Source organism: Falco rusticolus, chromosome 6 (assembly GCF_015220075.1).
Source record: "Falco rusticolus isolate bFalRus1 chromosome 6, bFalRus1.pri, whole genome shotgun sequence".
NCBI classification, from domain to species: domain Eukaryota; kingdom Metazoa; phylum Chordata; class Aves; order Falconiformes; family Falconidae; genus Falco; species Falco rusticolus.
The window spans coordinates 34,945,554-34,968,570 of record NC_051192.1 but is presented as its reverse complement, the minus strand read 5'-3'; the positions used below and the strand labels follow the sequence as shown (position 1 = coordinate 34,968,570).

At 36.8% G+C, this 23,017-nt stretch overlaps 1 protein-coding gene across 2 annotated transcripts in view; it reads right to left on the bottom strand.

Annotated features, from left to right (window-relative positions):
• The window catches only part of LAMA2 (laminin subunit alpha 2), a 377,228-nt gene that overhangs the window by 51,765 nt on the left and 302,446 nt on the right, over positions 1–23,017 (bottom strand). For both annotated transcript variants that reach the window (XM_037392615.1, XM_037392616.1), the window contains exons 40-43: positions 20,511–20,649; positions 14,182–14,284; positions 5,603–5,719; positions 2,186–2,368 (exon numbers count right to left, since the gene is read on the bottom strand). In XM_037392615.1, coding sequence (XP_037248512.1) covers positions 2,186–2,368; positions 5,603–5,719; positions 14,182–14,284; positions 20,511–20,649 — 542 coding nt within the window. The remainder of the gene's footprint in view (positions 1–2,185; positions 2,369–5,602; positions 5,720–14,181; positions 14,285–20,510; positions 20,650–23,017) is intronic.

Below are 23,017 nucleotides of genomic sequence, written 5' to 3'. Positions count from 1 at the left end.
GCAGAATAAAAAACAGTGGCAGTAAACTGCAAATATTGTCTTTTTTTCAGGTGAACTTAATGAGTTCACAAGGATATTTTTTTCTCTCTTTTTCTTCAAGCTCCAAATTACTTTTTTTGCCCCCAACATACTACCAGTGAACAATGCCCTCTCTTTGACAGTTCGTCAGATGATCTAAGGATCACAGCATTTGCTAGCATGAGGGTATGGGTTTATGTGGATGACACAGAAAGCAACAAACCTGCATTTACCAGAAGAATGTATATTGAATGATAATAATAATAATAATGCTTAGATAAAACATGGAAGTCTGCATACCTAGTTTTTGAATAGTCACGCAGACACTCATACCAAACCTTCAAGATGCTTCTTAAGGTTTCGCATATGTGAAACTAGTTACCAAGTCACTTTAACTCAGAGCCTTAGAAAAGTAACTATTTAATTATTTCAATGAATGTGAAATATAGAGCACCATGCAGAAGCTTTGGTGGTAAGCAGTGAATCATTGTTTATCAGAAAAGGCACAATAAAAGCAGCAAGAAAGAAAACGTACATACTGATTTCTGTAGACAAGGTACGGAGACAAAGAAAAGGAAAAAACAGAAGATAATGTAAGAAAAAGTTTTCAATAGCTAAACAGAAATGTAAAGTAAATTGAGGGACAGGATAAATCTAGAAAAAGTGTATTACTTTTCATATATTGCACATCTACTTAGTGAGAATGCAGGGCCTGAATTCTGACATACAGGAGACGCTACGACTGCTTCAGTATGTAGTTGTACAAAGTGAGTATGTTGGTGCTCATATTCAGCGTGGTTTACCCTGCATTTACTTTAATCTTATTCTGTAATCTGAGTATCCATTAGCAGTTGGAGTAGTAAAAACATACTTCTAGAGAACATCTTCCAATTAAGCTTTATGTGACATGAAAGAGTTTGCAAGTGTTAAGACCACTCCTCAATGTCAACATGATGGGGGACAATCAAGAGATTAATTTCTACATTATCCCTCCTAATCTCAGCTAAAATACTAATGTACATAGTCTTAGAATACTTTGGCTGGGACAGATGGCCTAATCTAGATCCAGCAGTGCCGAGAAATTACTGCTTTTAGGCCACTTAGTTTATCAATGCCCTGCCAGAGGTCATTAACTCATAGATCTGTTTGTTCCATAACCCACTGTAATATAACCACACTATTTCAATCAATAACTACTTTTCATATTGTCTAAACTAGTATGGATCAGTCTACCTGACAGGGATTGTCCTGGGGCTCACACATCTATCTCAATTGATGAGGGATCAGGAACCTGCAGCAGGCAGGCAGTGACAAACAGCTATTTGGATTAACTTCTTTCATTGGTACAGCTACAATCTGAAGAGGACGTTTGTCTGTACAACAATTATAACCTCCTAAACTAGATGTTTTTAGGTGCCCAGCTTCATCAAGCTGACAACAATCTGGAGAGCCCAGGTTAGCTGAGAAATTAGTCCTTCAGTAATTCTCTAAAGATACGTGGTTTTGTGGTCAGCCCTAATTATATAGTCACATATGATATTCTAGCAATCTACCCTAAAATGGATTGTAATTTAGCATTCAATTTTATCCATCATAACCAAAGTGAAAATGCTAAAGCAATTGCCACATTTGATAACAGGATTCACTGTTCAAAAAAATAAAATAAAAGCATACCAAAAAAAATTTTCAGAATCTCCTTTTTGTCTTTCTACTTAACTGTCTACTTTAGCGTTCTACCCAAAATAGTAACATATATGAAAGAAGTCATGCATTTCCCCCAGAACTGATTATCTGACTGACTGAAGACAGGTTTAGTGAGTGGAATTTTGCTTGAATCAAGGGGTGAACTGCCAGTCAGAATCTTTGATTATTCACCTCCTAAATACTTTAAATAGTAGTCAGTGGAACAAATCCATCCACTACACATTCATCGTGCTGATGTTAGCTTTTTTTTCCAATTGCTAGCACCAGTCCTTAAGATTTAAAATTCTTTTTATATATAAAGTCCAAAAAAAAATAGAGGTGATAGAGATCCCTTTTATCCCAGCATACTATAGTAATGCTACGTGAGTGAAATTCTGGAGTGCCTCTGATTTCATTTTGAGATGCGAAATGAAAACCACAAACTGAAAAAACCCACCACCGAACAGCCCAAAAAAGATCTTACTGTTCTTGATAGGGTCCTTCACAACAGCATTTGTTTTTGCCACATCATCTGCGAGTTTACTGTAGTTGTTTCTCAAGCCCAGGAGGTTCTGGTTGATGTCTTTAATCTGGGCCAGGACCTCATTTGCTGTATCATTGGCTTGTCTTGCTTTATCTTTGGCTGCCTGTACCTTTATAGCTGTATCTGTAGGTAGAAAAGGACAATAAAATGATTGCCTGGAGTACAGCAGTTTCCTTCACACATCTTAAAGTTGGGTTAACTCTTAAATTGTGTTGTGTAGTTCTTTGAGAGCTCCTACTTCACATGCAGTAGGATATTAGTAGCTGTAATTTCAGACTGCAGAATCTCGCCCTTTATGACTTTTTTTTGAGACATCAGATGCATCTAAAGAAGAGAAAATGCTCCAGCCCCATTTGTATGTAAAGGAGAAATAATTTTATTAGGTAATTTTTTGTGTGATTTTTTTTGCTGTTGACTCACTGGTTAACTTCTGATCAAGTGTCAGATATAATACTTGATATTTATAAAAGAAATAGGACTTTCAATGTTCTGATGTACAGAGTACAGAAATCTAACTCCATGTGTTTCAGCTGAAATTCTGACAAATAATCTTGTGAATTAGGACACCAAGGGCCCATTGGCTGAATTAATCACATACATCCATAGACATCCTCGGTGACCTGGAGCAAAACAATTAGTCTAATGCTGCCCCACCTCTCTGCCTGCAAAATGAAAATGCATGTTCTATCTTTGGGGTGAAAATATTTAAGTCTGGAATGTATCCAAGCAGGTATTTATTCAAATCCTGTGTTAGTAAATTGGATTGCTTTAAAACTTATCATGCAGCTCAGGTGCTGTTGCCAAGCTGGGATTACACCACATGATGAGCCAGCACTAGGGAGCTGTCCAGTTTTCTGAATTCCCGCAGATGGGAGGCAGTGAGCAAGCAGAAGATGTTGTGGTGGACACTCCAGCTTGCAAGGGAACCCATGTGAACCCTCACTCTACCACCACTCCACAGTGGCATCGTGGGTCCTGTAGGAACTTGCTTTGCTACCTTCTTGCTCTGAAACTGTTCTTAGAATTGCTTTCTCCTTGTGTTTTCCAAGGTATCCTTCATGTCCTTCAGTCACATGAGAATTCTGGAGTGCAGCCCAGAAGTCTGGATATATCTAAAACAACCACGTAGGGATAAGACCACTTGTCATACTGACTGGGGCTTCCTGGGGTAGTCCATGAACTACTGAGTGGGGAAAGGCACAGGAGGTTGTGATTCCTTTCAGTTTCTGACTAAGAGACAGTTGATAAGAGCTAGTTTATACCAAGCATATGCTTGAAGCAGATTGCACATTCCTGATTCTATGACTGTGTGAAGACATGGAAAACCACGGACATTTTCTCCATTTCAAGGGCTCAACAGCATAGGTTTCCAAATGGTCTTCTAGGCAGGTCCTTCTTCTGTGGGACACCTGATCTGATCAAGCCTGTGGCCTGGGGAGCACATGATGCTTCCTAAAGCCATAGAGAATTGGTGGATTTGTCCTGCATGCTGGAGGATCACGTGACCATTTTTACTTTCTTAGTAAAGATATATTATACCTGTGCTTCAAATAATTCCATCCTTATTTCTGAAATTTTGGCTCTTTAAAGCCCCCAAAATACAATATCACCTTGAAAATACAACTGAACTTTTAATAAACCATTATCATCATCAGAACTGTCAAGTGAAAGAACAAAGAGCTCTGATTGCCTTTTTTTCACTTCCTTTTTTCATCATATCTAAGTATCTCTTTCTGAGGCCAATATTAGAGGTCAGGCAGCTTTCTGGCAGAGTTGGAGTTACTGTGTTACTTCCCTCTATTGGTCACAGAAATTATATTTATTTTCAGCCACACTTTAAATTATGCCATTCCTGCACATATGGATCCTTGTCCTAAGGTGATCTACCTTAAATTTTGATTTTTTCTGCTCTTATTTGGCTATTCATATAGCATGGAGACAAGAATTACTACTTTAAGCTGCTCTCTGCTTTCTTAAATCCTTGAAGAACAAGATATATGACAGGGTCATTCCCTCTCTCATCCTCATTGGCTATTTCCCTTTTGGAGAATCAATTTACTGTATTTCCTTATCCATGCCATTTATTTGCTCTGAATTTCATTCTTAATACACATCTGGTTGTTTTTATGAGTGTCCTTGTACCAAGCACCCTGTAACTCTAATCTGACAAGAGTTTATTACATTGCCAATGGCTGCACATTTTATATTTCTTTTACTTGTTTCATATTTAGTATTGTGTTCTAAGGTCAACTGGTTTTAGAGGTCCATTTTATTTGACCGAGACATCTATCTGTGCACAAGAAAAGAAACAGTCATGTCAATATCTGTGGCCAAGACCCAGGAAATGGTATAAAATGAGCATGACATATTAAAACAAATTTCCATGAACACCTGATTTCAAGGATCACTAAATCTAAACCAAAACTTTTCAGTTATCTGGAATCAAAGCTAGAAAAATGTGCAAGATGAATAAGTAAATTGTTTTTCATGCCAAGTTTTAACTTGCAGTCTGAATCTTCCAGACCACCACAAATCAGATAGAATATAGATTTTCTTTAGAGACTTTTCTTAAGGCATATCTTCAGTTTATAAAGTGCTCTATGGAGAGAAAAGTCTTAGCAGATTACACTGATACAAAACTTTTTATTTTCTAAAATAAACAGTTTATCACTGTCCATTATAATGAAACTACATTGTAGTTCCCTGTCTCTCACTATCACAACACAAAGTAGCTAACATCTCAGGACTTTGGGATTTGAATGAGTACTACAGATTAATTTTTTTTTTTTTTAAATGGCTATATAGGATTCAGAGTTCATTGAGGAAAGCCTGCTCCTGTTCTAGGCGATTTACAGTCTGAAGAAGATATACAATCCAAACAGTGACTGGAAACAATACTGCAGCATAAAAGAGTGAGAGTGTGGTAGAAAGGTAAGACAAAACCCAGCAAATTTCATTCTGCTTTTTCTATTAGGTCAGTAAGACATTCTTCTTGAATTAAATTATACCAGTTCAATTATAATGGTTCATTAAACAGTAGTTTCATAAAAAGACTTCATGTTTAAAGACTATTTGTCTCAGATTGGATCATAATTCCCGATACCATAATTCTTTGCTTTCTGAAACCTCTTGCAAACTGCAGAAGCATTGTACCTTCTACTGTATCATAATACAAACTAATACCATGTTAACTGTGTTCAGTTTGGTTCTCTCTCACATTGTTCATGTTTGTCTTATTACAGCGGCCAAAGGTCAAAGTGGACACAGCGTGAACATAGACAAAGATTAATCAGACAGTTGTTAAATGAAACAAAAGAGCCAGGATGAGTCAAGTGTTCCAGCACTTTTCCAGCTTACCGTTAGGAATGGCTGACAGCTTTCCTAAGGTTTCATTCAAAGTTCTCAGGAGAATGGAATTCTTCTCATCAGCACCTTTCAGCTTGTTCTGCATGCTGTCCAGATTACTACCCTTTTCTATAAAAAGCGCACATAGTAAAAGGCTTTAACTCTTTGTTTTCACTATCCTTTCTTTGCACAGAATTTAAAATGCATAACAATGAGCAAGCCATTTATCATTAAGATATTACATTGTGTAAAATAAGAAGTCCAGTAAAACTGGTTGTACGGTTCACCAATAATCTTCCTCTGTTTCTTTAAGTTCCCTACTTCCATGGTATCTAAATACTTTAGTTATTTGTACTATATTATATTTATCAAGAGTTTTCCTAAGGTGTACAGAAGAAAGAAAAAAATGACAATCATAGATGGTATGATTTATGCAAATTCACATAAAAATCCACTGATAGATTCAACAAGTGTGATGTTTAGGCATAGCTTTGATTCCTAGATTAAGCTACTACTGAAATTATCTTGTTAAAGTGGTTGAATGGGTTGAATGAGTTGGACGCAGCGTGAAAGAGCAAGATTGATCAGGTCAGCTTACTGTTGCAGTTAGACGACAAAGCCTAGATCTCCTGGATTTTCTCAAAAATAACTAATGTTGACATAACACCTGAAGAAAACACATGAGATCACCCGAGCACTGATCATCAATATGAGGAGTATACATAACAATAGGTTATTATGAAATAAGTAATTTTTTTTAAAAAAAGCCTGTCTAGTAAATAAAGCTTTAAGCTAAGAATTTGTTCAAATCAAAGAACTAGTACAAATTACAGGCAGAGGTGTGTCATATTCAGTACATTACTGATGAAACTGATGTTGTCCTTTACAGGTAAGTTCCTATTCTTTAGCATTTGCTGTGAATAAAAATTACAGAGTATTTTTTAACAGTATCCAGCACAGCAATAATTTTTCAAACTCAAAAGTGAGATTCCAGCGAAGCTCTATGGCTATTTAAACAGACATTATTTCAAAATCTAGAAGTAAAGTTTGGCACAAAAAATGGTAGTTAATGCTTAAGCCACTATCTTAGCCGGCATTTTTCATCATTTCTTTATATCAATATGGAACTCTCTGGAACAGACAGCTGGTAATTTCTTACCTTAAAGTCATGACCTACTGGGAAACTAACTCAACATCACTGTCCTTGATAGTAGGAAGAGGAGAATAATTTGTAGAGAAAGAGTTTAGGATACAAACTATGACTGTGACCTTCAGATATGTGGCAGGTTATTGAAAATAAACACCTAATTTTTGGATACTTATCCAAGCAGATACTGGGATAAGAAAACACACTGCAGATGAGGTTTCTCCTGAATTATAGCCACATACTTGCCAAAAACAAAAAGCATCTCTTTTTATCAAGGGACAATAACTTGATATCACTGGTACTCCAGCATCAGGGCTGTAACCCTTTTGTGAGAGAATAAACAGAATAATAGATTAAAACAAGGGACTGCGGTTCATGTTCCACAAATTCTAAACCCGCAAGGTTTCTTTTAACTAGATGAGCAAGAAGCAATTTGTAAAGAGAAAAATCAAACAAAATGTGTATTATCTACAGGAAATCATTAACTAATTTTCCCAAGCCTATAGCAAGGCTGAAAGAGCAAATGGAATTTATATGAGAATACTTTTGTTGTTAGACCCTTTGAAATGTCATTCAGGAATAAATATGTTTGCCTTATTTAAATCAGAGCAACACACAGGACTGTGAGAGTGCCTGGAGGTAAGCCCTCATTCCTGCAAAGTGTCCTGCAGAAGAACAGGACATTTGTGTGAACTGTAAGAGGCACAGTTAACACTAGAAAAAAGTTGGGAAGATTCATCTAATTTATAAGGTCACTCTTCTCCTCAAAATCACCTTTCTTTTTAAATGACAGATTTTGTCTCAACTGCTGAATGAGGCTACTGGTAATGTGATGCTGCTAAACCGGGATGAACTCATGAGATTCTGGTCTTAAGTGCTCTGAGACTTTATCTGAGTTCAATTCTTCTTAAGTAATAATACTGACAAAGCTGTTTTAATTTCCTCCATTTAATTCTGAAATTATAGTCTGCCTGATATTTCCTTGGTGTCTGTGGTGCCTTTTGGGATGTTAGTGTTTATAAAGTGTGTTAATATTTCTGAGATACTTGATTCATTTCTGGTGGTGGTATACTAACTTTGTTGCATACTCTTAAATTACCTCTTTTTTTCCTTTTTACTCTGTCAGATCCAACACTATGCTAATTATCCCCAGTTATATTTCTGAAGAATCATGTTTCCAGACTTCTGTTTTCAGCTTTGTAACCATAGCAGCAAACTGATTTTTACAGAATTTAATAGGGGAAGTTTCCCTAGAACTCCTGAAATTGAACACTGAAACTCCACCTGTTTAATATTTTTTCTTTTAATTCCTCAAATACATGTTAACTGTGGTTGGGTTTTTTTGTTTGTTTGGGTTTTTTAATTACAATAATAAAGCCATAAATTAAGTGTCCCAAGGGAGCCTCTTACACAGAGATGCGAGGAGATACTAAGGCCCGTATCAGCTATTCAAAGAAATTGTTCATTTTGCGTAGTGATATTAGCATGAAGTTGTATTTTGAAGTACCTTCCCCTACACTGTAATGCAGATGGCCTCTTCACTAAGCACAGAGCTAATTTTGTGTATAAGTCGTGAACTGAACTGACTTCATGTCAGCTTTCCCCCATCCTTTAATTATTAGCATTTATGAAAAATGTTGGAGCCATGATTTGAAGGCCTGATATCCTCCAGTTAATCACCGGGGCTTGAAAAAATACAGGCAGCTACAATCTAAGTGTTTTCAAACTCCATTGCTTATCTGACTTGGAAGAGGTTAGTGGGCCTGCACTGAAAGATGCCAGACACTGTCAATTCAGAGTCAAGTGTAGATTGAGGAATAGTCTTAGAAATTTATTGCAGTCCTGTTTCCACCTGATTAACTCTGCACAGAGTCAGCACAGGATGCCAATCAAGGCACTGTTTATTGTTCAAATCAACAAAACCAGTCATGCATCACTGAAACTAAACCCTAAAGAGTAAGCAGGATCTTGAAGAACTTTGCAGGTACAGGCCTTTAAGTTTTCTGGCTTAGTTAACATGAACAAAGATTTTAAATTTCTGTTTCTATTTCATAATTAAACACAACATTACAGAATAAAGCATTGTTTCTTTTTCCTCTGAGTAAATAAATTGAAGTGAATCAAATGAAAAAAATATCCCTGTACTCATATGTTTCATCTTAAGATGAACTTAAGAACTTAGATACTTAGCATTTATATACAGTGATCTATTTTACAAGAGACAAGTTTTTACAAGTCTCTGTAGATCATGTACGTAAGTGGCACTGGTTAATTACTGATGATGTGCCACCATTGCAATCCTAGTGGAAACAAATGTCTTCTGATATTTTGACCAAATGCAGTTTTCCATGCAAAACTGTCCAAGAGGGTATCATGCGGCTATGCTACCCAATGCATGTACCCTAAAAATCAGAATAAAGGTGGAAATCTATCAAGAAGCAACATATGCAGCTGTTTTTACTGACTGGATACTGCACAAACGATCTGGCAGGCAGTTACACACATCCCTTTCTTCTAGTTATCTTTGTTTTGCTTCTTCCAAGTACTATTCTTGCTCCCCACAGGCTCATCCTATAAAGAGGAAGATGGGTCACAAGCAAATATTTTTTCCTCTAAAACAAAGAAGACTTAGAAACAAACAGGGGAAAGAGATGTAACCAGAGAAATGCAGCTAACGATGGTTAACTTTTTAAAAAGATTACTTTCAGCACTGACTGAAATAATTTGGTGAATGCAATATGCCAGGTCAGCAAAAATACAAATAGGAGAGTACACAAACAAGAGATTCAGCTGTGCCGATCAGCTGGAAAATGTTTTAGCTAAAAATATTCACACATTGTCAGACAAGACAAGTCACCCTCAAGTTGTCAATTTTTAAGCAGAAGAAATGACATGAGCTGAATTTCAGTAGCCACCTGACAGCAGTCTCTAGCTGAAGAGTTTATACATCTTATTTTTGCTTTTCATTGATCAGTTTTGACAGTCTGTATATAGTCTCAAATCTGCACTGGGGCAAGTATATTTTTAAAACATTAAATTCAAAATTATAAGAAAGAAAAATTGCTCCTGGCAAACTGAAAATCCCTCAAGGCAGTGAGAATGAAGCTGGCAGGCAGCAGCATTCACTCATTTGTAGCCAAAATTTCAAAACTCCTCCTTAGCCAGAGTACTACATACAGATTTTGCTTCTCCCACCAGGGTTATTCCTTCTAACTCCTACCCCCACAGACACAGAAATGACTAAATCTCTATTTTAATAGCTTCTGTCAGAAGCTTTGCTTTGTAAAGACTGTTTCAGCAGGTTTTGGTGGTAATAGAAAACATTTCCATGATTAACAGCCATTTTATAACTTGGGTAATTGGCCACAAATCAGGGGAATGTAATAATTTAGCAAGAAAACACTCCCACCTCCGTCACAGCCCAGCCTGGATTTTTGGAGTGTGTATTACTTGAGTGGCTTATGGGTCTCCATTATTTTAACTAACGTACTACCTGTAGTGCAGACAGAGATATTTTAAACTAATGATTACTTCTGTCTACTAGCTCTTTATAGGCTGCCCATCATCCACCCTGCGCTTCCAGTTAAGATTCTGAACAGGGTGGCTTTATAAGAATCGTGAGAAAACATCGTTGTATTAATTTGACACTCAGCTCTCCCTTCATATCCTGGAAACATCAAGACATTCAGAGGGGATTATTTTCATAATACTAGTAATATCAACACTTTGGAGCAAAAACAGAGTGGGGAAAAAAGGAAATTAAGAAATCTGTCATTGCATTTTATTCTTAGGCATCTGCATTCTGGGCACAACATTAACGGATCTCTGTGGGTCAAGCTGTGGAACGTGGACATGTTTTATTAGATGCAAAAAGGCATACTGTGAAAAGTTCAGAATGTTTGTCTGTATAAAGTACTTTAAATCTAAGACATACTAGAGCGCATTAAGAAAGTCATTACCCTTCAGTATGGGGGAAGAACACAGACAAAGATTTAATAAGTGCATTTTAAAACTGATCCCTGCTTGCATTAGGATTGCTTTATGAATCTTCAGACTGTTTAGACCTTCACTTCTGAATTATGAAACTGTTGCCAACTTAAATTCTCACTGGCATAGAATGGGAGAATAATATACTTTTTTTCAAAGATCTCTGAAATAACGTCTTATTGAGGTTGTAATACATCTTTTCTCAGGGTTAAACTGGACAGTTTTGCAGGCACATCGAATTAACATATATCCAAGTACAGACACTATTTTATTTTGTCCTTGAAAACAGGGCACTGTCCTATATGGAACACATGGTTACTCCATTATAACTACCTGGGGAGCACACAAAGCTATGGACTCCACTCCATGGCGTCCAGTCTGCTCAGAGGAATACTACGGGAGAGAAGGGGCAGCATTGCTGTTTTAGTATTTCCTATACGTTAGCCATGGCAAACTGCAGCAGTTAGCATTCCAGAAAGGGGCACTAACAGCATCCTTATTCGTTCTACTTCAGCCATGCTACTTATATTGCACATTGGACTCCCCTCATAGTTTTGTGATTCTCTGTAACACGTATACTGAAACATGCACCTCCAGCCCTAAATCTGTACTGAATCTCGCAGTAAGGAGCCACAATAAAGAACACTCTAAACATACATCCAAGATTTACTAGTAACTGTAGACACATTTTTTCTCGGAGCTGCTACAAGAAAATAACAATATATTTAACTTTCAAACAGTGCATGACAATGGAATGCAATTAATTACCTTATAAAATATTATGTGTTATGATCTTATTAAGTATTATTTTTACTTGTTAGCTAGTTCTGCAGTTGAAAATCCTAGAGCTGCCAAAACTAAATTAAAGTATAGTAATAGCCAAAAGAAGAGTAAATTGTATGGATCTCATCCTTCATGCTGTATGGTTTTTGTAATGCATCTCCCAGGAGGCTAATGAAAATTTTGTATGTTAAAACTCAGAAGACTGGGCTCTATTATAAAAATCTATCTGGTTTCTAACAAAAAGTATTTTACCTACTCTAGCATGACAGGGAAGCTTCAGGCATCATCTCTGTGACAAACAGTTTAAATCTGAACCTTGAATATTTACTGTGTGTTATTTTTTTAGCTCTGATGCATGAAATAAAAAAAAAAAGCTTGATTTTCAGATACTATGATAAGCAAAAAATCTGTTTTCCTCTCCTTGTCTTTATTTCTTCTAAGTCCTAAATCTGTTTTCTCACACAGGTTTTCAAGGGCAATGCTTTTCCCTTCCTTGTGGTTAATTCCAGGTTAACCCTATTACAGCTTCAGCCAACTGCATCAGATTAAACTATAATGTATCTAGTATGCAAGAATTTTGCAAAAACTACAGTGACTGGACACAAGCTTCTCAAACTATACACAACAGAATTTCAGATTACAAAAGGGAGGGGTTTACAGTGCACTAATTTGAAATAAACCACAAAGTTATCAATTTGAACTTATTTTGTCTGGACTAACCAAATTATTACTCAATATTTGGATGAAAGACTTTCAAAATAGTTGTATGGAGGCCTCAGTCAATTGATCCTCCTCTCATACTTTACTATACCAGTGGCAAAAACACTGTATGCTTCTAAATTGCTTCCTTTGTTATATGTAAAACCAAAGCAATTAAACCAGTAATGTGTAACATATTTCACAAAGGCAGATGTGTGAAACTCAGTGTTAGCCTACTTGAAAGTGGATAATTGTATCATGCTTATTTCCCCTCAGGTTTAATCAAAATGAATTATTTTTTCAATTCCTTTCTAAGACTGCTATACAGAAAGAAGTGTTCAGTACTGTTAAACAGATGCTTCATTAGCGCTACAATAAGTATTTTCTTAGAAGACCTATAAAACAATCTGTCTGGAAAGACAAGAAATAAACTGCTTTTGGTTGCAATGATCAGAAGATCACTGAATCATAGGCTATGAACATATGTTTGTCCAAAGATAATTTTTTTCCTTCTGACCAACAGTCAGTCCTCACTATTTGTCTAAGCTGTTTTCAAAGATTTTCAAAGATTGCATCTCCCTAATCTCCTCAGTAATCAATTCCAGAACTTCTGTATTTTAATTACCACGAAGACTTTCCTAATATGTGATCTGTATCAGTGCATTTGAGATATGTTAGTCCCATCTTCTTTGGAGAAACCTTAACATAACTGAAGAATACTGAGTCCCTACTCAATTGTCTCTTTTTCAGTCTACAGATTTAAATTATTTCATACTTTCTCCTCATCTCTCCTCTTCCAGGCCTTGCAAACCACCTCAGCCCTCATGAAGTTCAGTGCTCAGCACTGTAGCCAGTAACTTCACTAAAGCACTAGAAACTCTGCAGAAAGTAAAAGGATTGTTTCATGTGTTTTGGAAAGCCATGCTCTGATTCATGCACTCCTCTGTGACATCTGCCTTTTCCACCTCTACCCAGCACATCATTCATGCTTCTCTTTAGTCTCATTCTAGAGAAGTGCTACCCCGACAATTTCTCCTCATCCTGAATTTCTGCAGCTGATTATTCATGTTTGCATGAAACACCTCATATGTGTCCATACTGACTACCATCCTGTTTTCTCCCACTATGACATTCACCAATAATACTCTCATTTATTGATGAGAAAATACTAAGGCCGTAGTAAGAACAGTCTGACCTGAATTACCATCTTTTACAACTCACTAAACAGCTGATGCAAAACATATTTTTTCCCCAGTGGAAAATACTGAATAGAAATTAAAGATACTTTATTTTTCACTGGGAAACCAAATGTTTGGTTTGGAATCCACAAAATTTATGGTTTGAGCTGCATTTAGACATGTATTTATGCTTTAGGAATAAAAATTTGTGTGTGTGCGCGTGAAAATAGTAATTTTTCTCTAGAGACTTGTTTTTAGTTTCATCTTTTTAAGAAAATGCTTAGCAATTCCCTCCCATTACTTTCTGTTTGCCAAACATCTTCATTCTACCTCCCCATGCTTCCTGTTCCTGGCACAATCCCCTAAGCATTCTGATGAGATTCGGTATCTCTGACTGGCGTTGCAAACCCTGCTTCTGTATTGATAAGAACAACAGTTTAATGCTGGGCATGTTTTTGTACTAATTTCCTGCTACAGCATTTAGTAAATCAAAACCAGAAATTCCACCCCACTCTCCTCCCCGGTTACTCTTGCTCTTACTGTAGTTGGCATGAGAAGACCAAGGCTCCATTGTCCTCAGCTTTCCTGTCCAAGAAACAGAGGGGACAAGCATCTGCACACCTACATAATACCTGCACCCAAACCATGAGAATCTTCTTCATTGCTACATTGTTCAGTTTCAATCAGATAATGAATTACACTTTTCTCCTACTTACATGGCTTCTTCATACTGGAAGCATAGCAGTCTCCTGTTTTTCTTGTATTTAACGGGCCTGAATGCCATGTACTGCACATACCTTTAACATCATTTTCTAGCATCTTGGCTTCATTAAGGACCCTGAGGCTTTTCAGAAGAGAGCTCTTGGCACCATCCTTCAGTGATTCTTGAGGACCAGATGTCTGTAGAAAAAGAAGCAGTGTCATACATACAGGAAAGTCTGAAGTCCTAAAAGATATATGAAGATGATATAAGTGAACAATCATCTAAATTTTAAAGTGAATGTCAGTGTGCTCTGAATTCTATCCCATGGCCATTATGTTGGTCTGTAGCAGACAAAAAAAAATATCTCTAATTAATTTCCTTTTGTTTTAACTGGAAGCCAGATCTCTGGAATACCAGTGATGACTTTAATAAAAAGAGAAAATGCTTATAGGGTTAAAGAAACAGGTATGACTCTAGGAGCACAACTTTGACCAAAACAATTGATCAAGAAGATATTTCAACTTAAACAGGGGGTTCTCCCTCCAGCTGCAGACACAATACCATGTAATACAATATTTCTCCCTAACAGCAGCTACAGTACCTTTAGAAGCCAGACTGGATCTGATGATCCAAATTTTAATACTGACAACAGAGTCTCCTTTGTGGTTAAATTCAAGAATCGTAATTGCTAGGCCAGTAAAGAAAATATGATAGATAAGAAATAGAGTTAAAAAGAAGGGCAAACTGAAGTTAATCTGAAAGAGTTTTATTACTGAATAACCATCCTTCACCATTTCATGCTACTTGAAGATCTTTCTTTTGAAAAACATCCATCTCTATCTTCAGTGCAGAGATTGATCAATAAATAGAATGATTTTTCTAAAGTACATTAGTATTTTCAGTTGGTAGGAAATGCTCTGGGTTCTGAACCACTTACTGTTCAGTTTGTAAGACTGAACCCAGGTCACACATCATACTGAATACATTTCTTTGAGAATACTCCTGACAGCCAGATAACATTCTATATTAGTCATGGGTCATAGCCTTGTAACTAGTAAGTAATTAAGAAGCAGCTACTTTTCATTTTCCAGGGCAGATACATATACTCAAAAATTAACTGTGTGTCAATTAAATGACACAGTTATTATTGCTATTCATTATTTATATAATGAGCAAGCCCAGAGGTGATATTTTACATACTACTGAATCTGTTGATTTTTTGATAACACTTAAAAACTGTATGTTGGACTTGCCCATTTCATTTTCTTTTAAAAAAATCTTAGGGAATGTTTTAGTTACTTTCAAAATTGAGAACCAGTTTTTTTTGTTATGGGATATCTCATGGCATATGTTGCTATGTCACAGGGATACAGCTATTAAAGATTCCTTGTATTCATACGGGATGTAAATCTATGCTTAGCTTTCATCACAGGCTAAGTGATTTTAAAAAGTAAGGCCGATATGACTGCCATATTTCCAAGCTCACCTGAAATATTAAGCTGTGTACACAAATTCTTTTCACCATCAACAGAAACTATACATTCAAAAGATGAACAAAATCAGTTTCCTACAGATTTTCTTTATCACATAATACAAGTAGCATTGGTAATAGAAAAATACATATAGAAAGAGAAAAAAAAAAAGACTATCCAAATTAAGCAAAGCTCCTGAAGGAAGACTGTTTGGCCAGATTTTGGGGCAGATGCACCTCTCAAATCAGGTAATACTTTTATATTTCTTTCCCCAGTAGCAACAGAACCCATGGTATGATCACTCTGTGACCACAGACTTAAAAAATAAAGATTGTTATTACTGTTAAAGGACTAGACATGGTTGTCTGGCTGATTAAGCAGTTTATATTCAATAAAATGAAGTTGGAAGACCAAATTTAATATACAAAGCCAAGAAGTTCATCAAATCAGGGACAATAATTGAGCATGTGCTGACAATTAGTCAGAGACAGATTTCAGCATAAAGTTAATACTAGAAAAGCCCCTTCAGAGACAAATACACTTGTACTGATTAAAAGCTTTATTTTATATTTATTTCAAAATAATTTTGAAAAGAAGGATTAATCCAGACATCTGATGTAAAAAATACTTTTTTGCTAGCTTTTCTAATGTCTCACAAGGCATTGAATTATGAAGAAGTCAATATTGAAAAAAATCAAACATTTTCTGGCTTTGTGTGAGGTGAGTTTGTGTGCTTGTGGCAAACCTGGGTCATGATGAACACCTTTATGATGTAATAGACTGACAGACAAGGGTCTTTGATAGTGTTTTCTAAACTGGGGCACCTGCTGTAAAAAAGAAAAGTAAAAAAAGATTGTGATTCAGGATAAATTGGAAAATCACAGATTCTCAGGAATCTAATTTGTTTTAAATCTGCATCTTCTAGAGTACCCATAACCTGGGGACAGTACCTTCCTCTGCCTGTGCCACTCTTCATGCCCCCTACCCTCCCTCTGTGAACCCTATAGTCTGAGTGCTTGTAACACTTTATGGCAAAAATGGGATTTCATTATGTGTCCAAACAATGCAACCGCAATCATGGTTTAGAGGCATAAGTGTTGCTGTAATATAATGCAAAATGCTGCCACTGAAACGATAAATGATCCTTAATAGTCTGATTTTTTCTATCCATGAGTTAGCAAAAAATTTAATGAAGTTTAACAGCAAAAGAAAAAAATCCATCAAATTAAGAAAACTTCTATGAATTAATATTTAGCAGAGAATTTTGGGTAAGGAAAGAATTTTGGAAGAATATCTCCTCTGTCTTCCCATTTCTGGTATTTCAATGAATCTTGAACACTTTTTTTTTGTTAAACAGCCCAGTTTCTCCAGACGTGGCCTAAAGCTTTCAGTTCAGCCCATAGCCTCGTGGGTTATGGCACTCCTCTGTGATGGAGATCCCTCCAGATCTCCCAGGAATGACTGTGTGAATCACTGACTTACCACATTAACAGGGAAATGTGCTACATACTGCAAGTTTGAATAAGATCAGCCACAGTCACAGCATTGCAAAGACTCCCCCGACAGTGCATGGTGAGCACCTATCAGACTAATTGCTGCTGAGGACTTTGCAGAAAGGATTTTATTCTGAGTTTTCATGAATGAAGGTAAACATGAAGTAGGCACCATGTTGTCCAGATCTGCTGAAATGTTGGTGATTTTGGTCATATGCAGTACAGCTCCAAGCATGGATGTAAATGCACTGGGACAGTTTTGAGGATCACATACTTGAACCTACACACATATATGGCATTTTATAGACCGAAGTGCTAATTCACATCGGTTAAAAATAGTTCTACCTTATTCTTAAAATAAATTATTTTCTTTTCACATACACTTACATGCTTGGAAGTTTTCACCTATGCAAGGGTTAGAGCTACTCACATTTTCACCAGTCCTGAAGATAGCTGAGCATTCTGAAGTACCAAAATTTTACAAATGATTTGCACCTCAGGAAATCCTCACAAGGAGGATGGCTAGGCAGCTTTATGTCATTACCAACCTAGACATCCAATGTAACTGTTGGGCTACCACTACAAAGAAAGTCAAAACCAAGGAAGGAATTAGCCCCTAAACACCTAACGTCCCCCGTGGTTCCACTTACCACCCTCTAAGACTTTTCCAAAAAGACTAAGAATAATCAACTTTTTCAAGATGTATTGTAAAACTGTGATTCTAATCTGTGAGACAAGCTGGATCTGTTAACATGACTCCTCTCTGCAGCCTTGGATAAGTAATGGGATGTTGAAGCTGCTTGAATACTAGAGATTTCTCATCTGTGATAAATTTATTTTGCTTTTAAAGGAAGAGCAAAACCACCATAAAAAGCTTGGGAGGAATTTTTCTGTCATATTTTTAATACATTCTTTTTGACTTATTTACCAGGCTTGCTGTAATCACTATGGATTTTAAGCATCTTTTCATTCTTGCTTTCAGCAACATTAGCTTAATTTGAAAACAATATAATTTTCCCACTACAAACCAAAAAAACCCCAACCAACCCCTGAGATACCGCTTTAGTCCTGTTCCTACCATCTCTAGTTCATGCACCAGCTTGCTGCTATTGGGAAAACTTCCTCCCCCTGCTCCAGCATTAATAATGGTCAAGGGGAAAGGCTAGGCTTAGGGATGCATGTGAGCTACAGCACTTTTCTCAGTTATCTGCCAGAATCTGGAGATCAGAGTCTTTTACAGAAGACAGGAACCCACAGCTGCTCTCATAAAGAAGAGAACACGGGTCCATCTTTCAAAAGGAGGGGAAAGACATGATCTCTATCTTCTACACAGGGTCCCCAAAGGGCACCTTCTCAGAAAGGAGGGGACACAGTTTCTAGGGGCTTCTCAGTCTGAAGGGGCTCAAATCCACAAATGCTGCCTTCTCGGGGACTGCCTGAACCACTGTGCTCCAGATAGCCCCGAGTAAGGGTGCACTCCTGCTCTCATGCTGAAGCTCAGCTAAATGTAAGTTCCTTGGGGCCTGCACAAAAGGGGGAGCCTGATGTACATGGTTAGCAGTTAAGCTTTTCACCTAGGATAAGCAAGCATTCAACAGTCTTTGCATAAAAACAGAAAAATAGATTAGTGAAATGATGATTGCACTTCACAATTAACATACTTTAAAATCTGGCCCCAAACCCTCACATGATCTTTTACCAGATAATGGTTATAATCTACCTTGCTCTGCAACAATTTGATGGTAAACCACTGATTACCTCTACTCTATATTAAGTCAATCACATTTAACAGGCAGCAGCTGCCTCCATTTTCTTCTTTATCAACTAGATCTCTGTTACATATACAAGCTCATAACAACAACAAAAGCTCTCAATAATACATGCAATGGAGATGCTAAAAATCTGATCTTTAATAATAACTTAGTCTCTTTCCTTGCTACTCACTTGCCTCTGTTTACATCATATTGTCCATCTCCACCTTCATCCCTTTCAAACTATATATCCATTTTCTCTCCATGGTATAATCAGCCAGTTCACCATCTGATACATACTCTTCTGTAGCCACACTGTAATTGCTTGCTTTGTTTCTTGACTGCTGTATGTCTTTTCTTTCCTATTCAATCCTTGAAACAGTCTCCTGCCTCACTCACTGAGTCATCAAAGCAGCAAAAGATAGCTATCTCTATTAAATCCTAATGAAAAGGAAAAAATAAATCCACAGCTCCTTATTTACTTCTGCAGTGTAATTAGTACTACTGGTGAAACAACTATTTACAGAGAATTAATGCATACTAATGTGTGAGGTGAAAATGTTTCAAGAGAGAAATATAATAATTAGTGTTATCTGAAATAGAAGTTGTCAATGTAAACAACCTAAGAATATTAAAACTTTTGTGCAGTGGCTAGATCACTTTATCCCTCTCATAAATACAAACCTTTACAGCATGTGATTGCTTTTGCTGTTCTCATGATCCATGTGACTGAAGTAGCTCTCCACAAGCTACCTTCATTCACATACAAGTGATGTAACTACAAGTTGCTTCTGCTTATTTATATGTTTCTGTATCAAATATAGGGTCTGGCAATTTCATATTATACTGTCATTTCCTCATGTTTCTGTGTGCCTGTGAAGTGCACATCAGCTACTCTCTGACTGACTTCCACATATCAGCCATCAGCCCCTTTGATATTTGACATAAAAAATAATTCTGGCTATGCTCAGAATGTCTTCTGCTCACAGTATATACAGTAAAGAGCTGAGTTTCTGATTATGTCTCAGGCTGGAGTGCTTGCTTTATCTTACAATCCTATTTTTTGAAAGTTCTCTCTTTTTCTTCGAAAATTTGCATGCAGTACCTCCTAGTGAGAATATGATTTCTCTGCAAAAAACAGCAGAGTTCTGCGTGGTTTCTATATACATACAACAGAAGCTGTATGGTTTCTATGAATAAAATCTTCCTCTCCCCTCCTACAATTCCCCATTTCTAGAATTCTGCCAGGTGCACACAGCTCATCCTATGTGCAGAGAAATTCCTTTGAATGTTTTCATGTAACTAAAGGGTGAAGAGTTAATTAAGGTATGGAGTTCTTCAGATATGTGCAAAACATTCACTAAATATAAACTAACTTTACTGAGTATCAAATGACCTACACTCCTTACCCAAAGCTGTTGGCTTGAGCCATAGACAGAGACCGAAAAGCAGAAGACAGAGGAAGGAAGAATAGCAAACAAAAAAGGAATGTAAAATAAGTAACAAGAGTTAGAAACAAATAGGGATGTAGTCTGAAGGTACAAGTAGCTCTCACAGGGGCATAGGTTCCTAATCCCAAAAAAAGAATCTATGGTGGCAAGGGTGTCTAAATAAACTCGTAAGATGGCAAAACATGGATCTAAGATAAGGTGTAGCACAGTTCCACAGAAAATCTAAGCTTCTGCCCAATTTACTTATTTTTCTTACCGCTTGCATAGCTTCATTTGCAAGAGCCTTGGCTTCTTTGGCAACTTTTTCAGCTTCATCTATGTAATCCTTGATGTTAGTGTAAGCATTGAAAGCAAGTGTGGCATTGAAAGAGATGTTTTTGGCTTCAGCAAGGATTCTGTTGGGATGAGAAAAGTAAACACACCATGAAACCTGCTATCAGAGCTCAACAGAACATAGTATCCTACTTTTTCAAACCCAACAGCCTGTATTTCTAAGGCTATTTCTAGGGCATTTCTTCAGAGCACAATGCTACACTTCAGATTTCAGGAGTTTTGGTATTATGTGTTCAATAGAATTCACATTTTATCTATGCAGAAAGACATAAACCCCAATGTTCACTAAATAAGGAGGTTCTGTGAGATAAAAATAGATTAGACACTGAGATAAGGCAGGCAGTGCTTAACACTGTATGTGTTATGTATATGCTACATAACAAATATTCATAATGTGGGTTCATAGGTTATGTGTTGAGCCAGGCAACATAATGAATTTTGCACTGTGTGAACATGGGAGATCATCACAGGCATGTTTTAAAGTAGACTCTCTGAATAACTAATTTCTTGGTCTGGCTCCCAAACCTAGAAATGTCAGGTTCATAGGAGTTCTCACTGTCTAAACCAAATCCTAAATGTTAATTCTGCTGACCAAAATGAAAACCAAACAATAATGCTTCACACTGAATGGAATCCTCCATTCTAATAACTATAATTAGATTAAAAGCTAATTATAAACAAGTAATATTTCCTCGTACAGGAACTGGAGCTCAGCTAACCACCTTCCAGGGGAATTTCTAGCCAGAAGACTGGAGAAATCACTTTTCTTGCACTCTCTATCTATGAAACTTCCAAATATTTTCTACAAAGAAGTACTGCACCTACAGAATTAACTTGAAGACATCTATCTCAGTATACATTATGCCTGAAGCGTACGATGCTTTTACCAAATAAAGGATAAATGGGCTAAAATCCCCACTTAAACTGGACAAGAATGGATTTGAACTCTGAATTTTGCCTCTCTGGGAAATGCTTATCATCAAGGGGTATGGCAATATAAGGGAGGCAAGGATTACTTCTGCTGGACCTGTTCCAGCTTGTACAGAATACTCAGTTATTGAGACAGCATGTGTGGAAGAAAGAAAAATTCATTCTCTAACCTGGTAATTAATCTATTATCTGGGGAACAGGGACAGCTGGGCTCCAATCTTTGCTTCAACGAGTATTTAATGTTTCCTACAAAATGCAACAGGAAAGACAAAGGGGACGGAAGGTATACTCTGTGGACTCCACGTGTAGTTAATAGAGGGAGAAATTTTCCCTTTAGGCTACTGCAGAAACAGAATACCGAGCTGCCTCTGCATCACTCCTAGAAAAGCCTATCTCCTTCCTCAACTACAGATGGAGCTCACTAGGCTATAGTAGGTTTTTGTGATGCTCTGTTAGAGAAATGCACAGCCAAGAACAGCTATCTAGCTAGTAGCTCAAGTACTCCTCAGAAATATAATTCAAATCCCTTCTGGTTAGAATGGAACAGAACTGAATTTGCCAAATACCAATGACATTTACTCATGAGCAGGTGATTAGCCGTAAGGGAGAAGCCTGTACTAATACCTCCTCATATAAAGGAAAAAATAACAATTTTTTCTAGGTTAAATTAATGAACTGTTCAATGTTCTAACTCTCAAGAGAATATCCTCACCATCAATCAATATACCATTTGATGCCTTAGAGGGTGATTGGAGAGAAAGGGCTGTCATTCAGTTTCTCCTGGAAGATGGAATAGTATTTTTCAGCAAATTCAGTATTAACTGAAAAACACCCAAGTGCTGGTTGTGGAGATAGATACTTTTTGGAATTCCTAAGACAGATAGAGACTGCATATTCCTGTAAAGTATGACTGTTTAATGTCAGTGCACAAAATAAACAGCTTTATCCTGATGCAGGGTTACATAGCACCTTGGTATTTCTTTGTCCTTGGAAATGATGTATCTGTCTGACAACATTAGAAATTTTAATTTTGAAAAATTTGCTTTTAGATATAATTTTTAATGGCCTTGATTCTGCATTTTTGTACCTTTATTTTATAAATCTTTTTTATAGATAAATAAATCTATTTATCTATAAAATAAATCTTGACAAACTGAAGTTGATGTCTGGATCAGACAGACATATACATTGTACTGTTACCCTGCAGCAAATGTTACTTTAAACACTACCCTAAGCATCTTAAGGCCAAGCTGTCAACCTGCATTAAGACAGAAGGACATGCATGCACCCATAAAAGTCTATTTAGCATAGTTAAAAACCTCTATCTCAAATTATGTTTTGCCATACTTTGGCATACTTTGTTAAACAAGCAAAGTATTCTTTTATCTCTGTGTTTTCTCTACTTCTTAGTTCCTCCATGCCAACTTTCCATGTATTTGGATATTTATGTCCAAATTCAGTATTGTGGTTGGATGTGACGCTAGTCGTCTACTTTGGGCC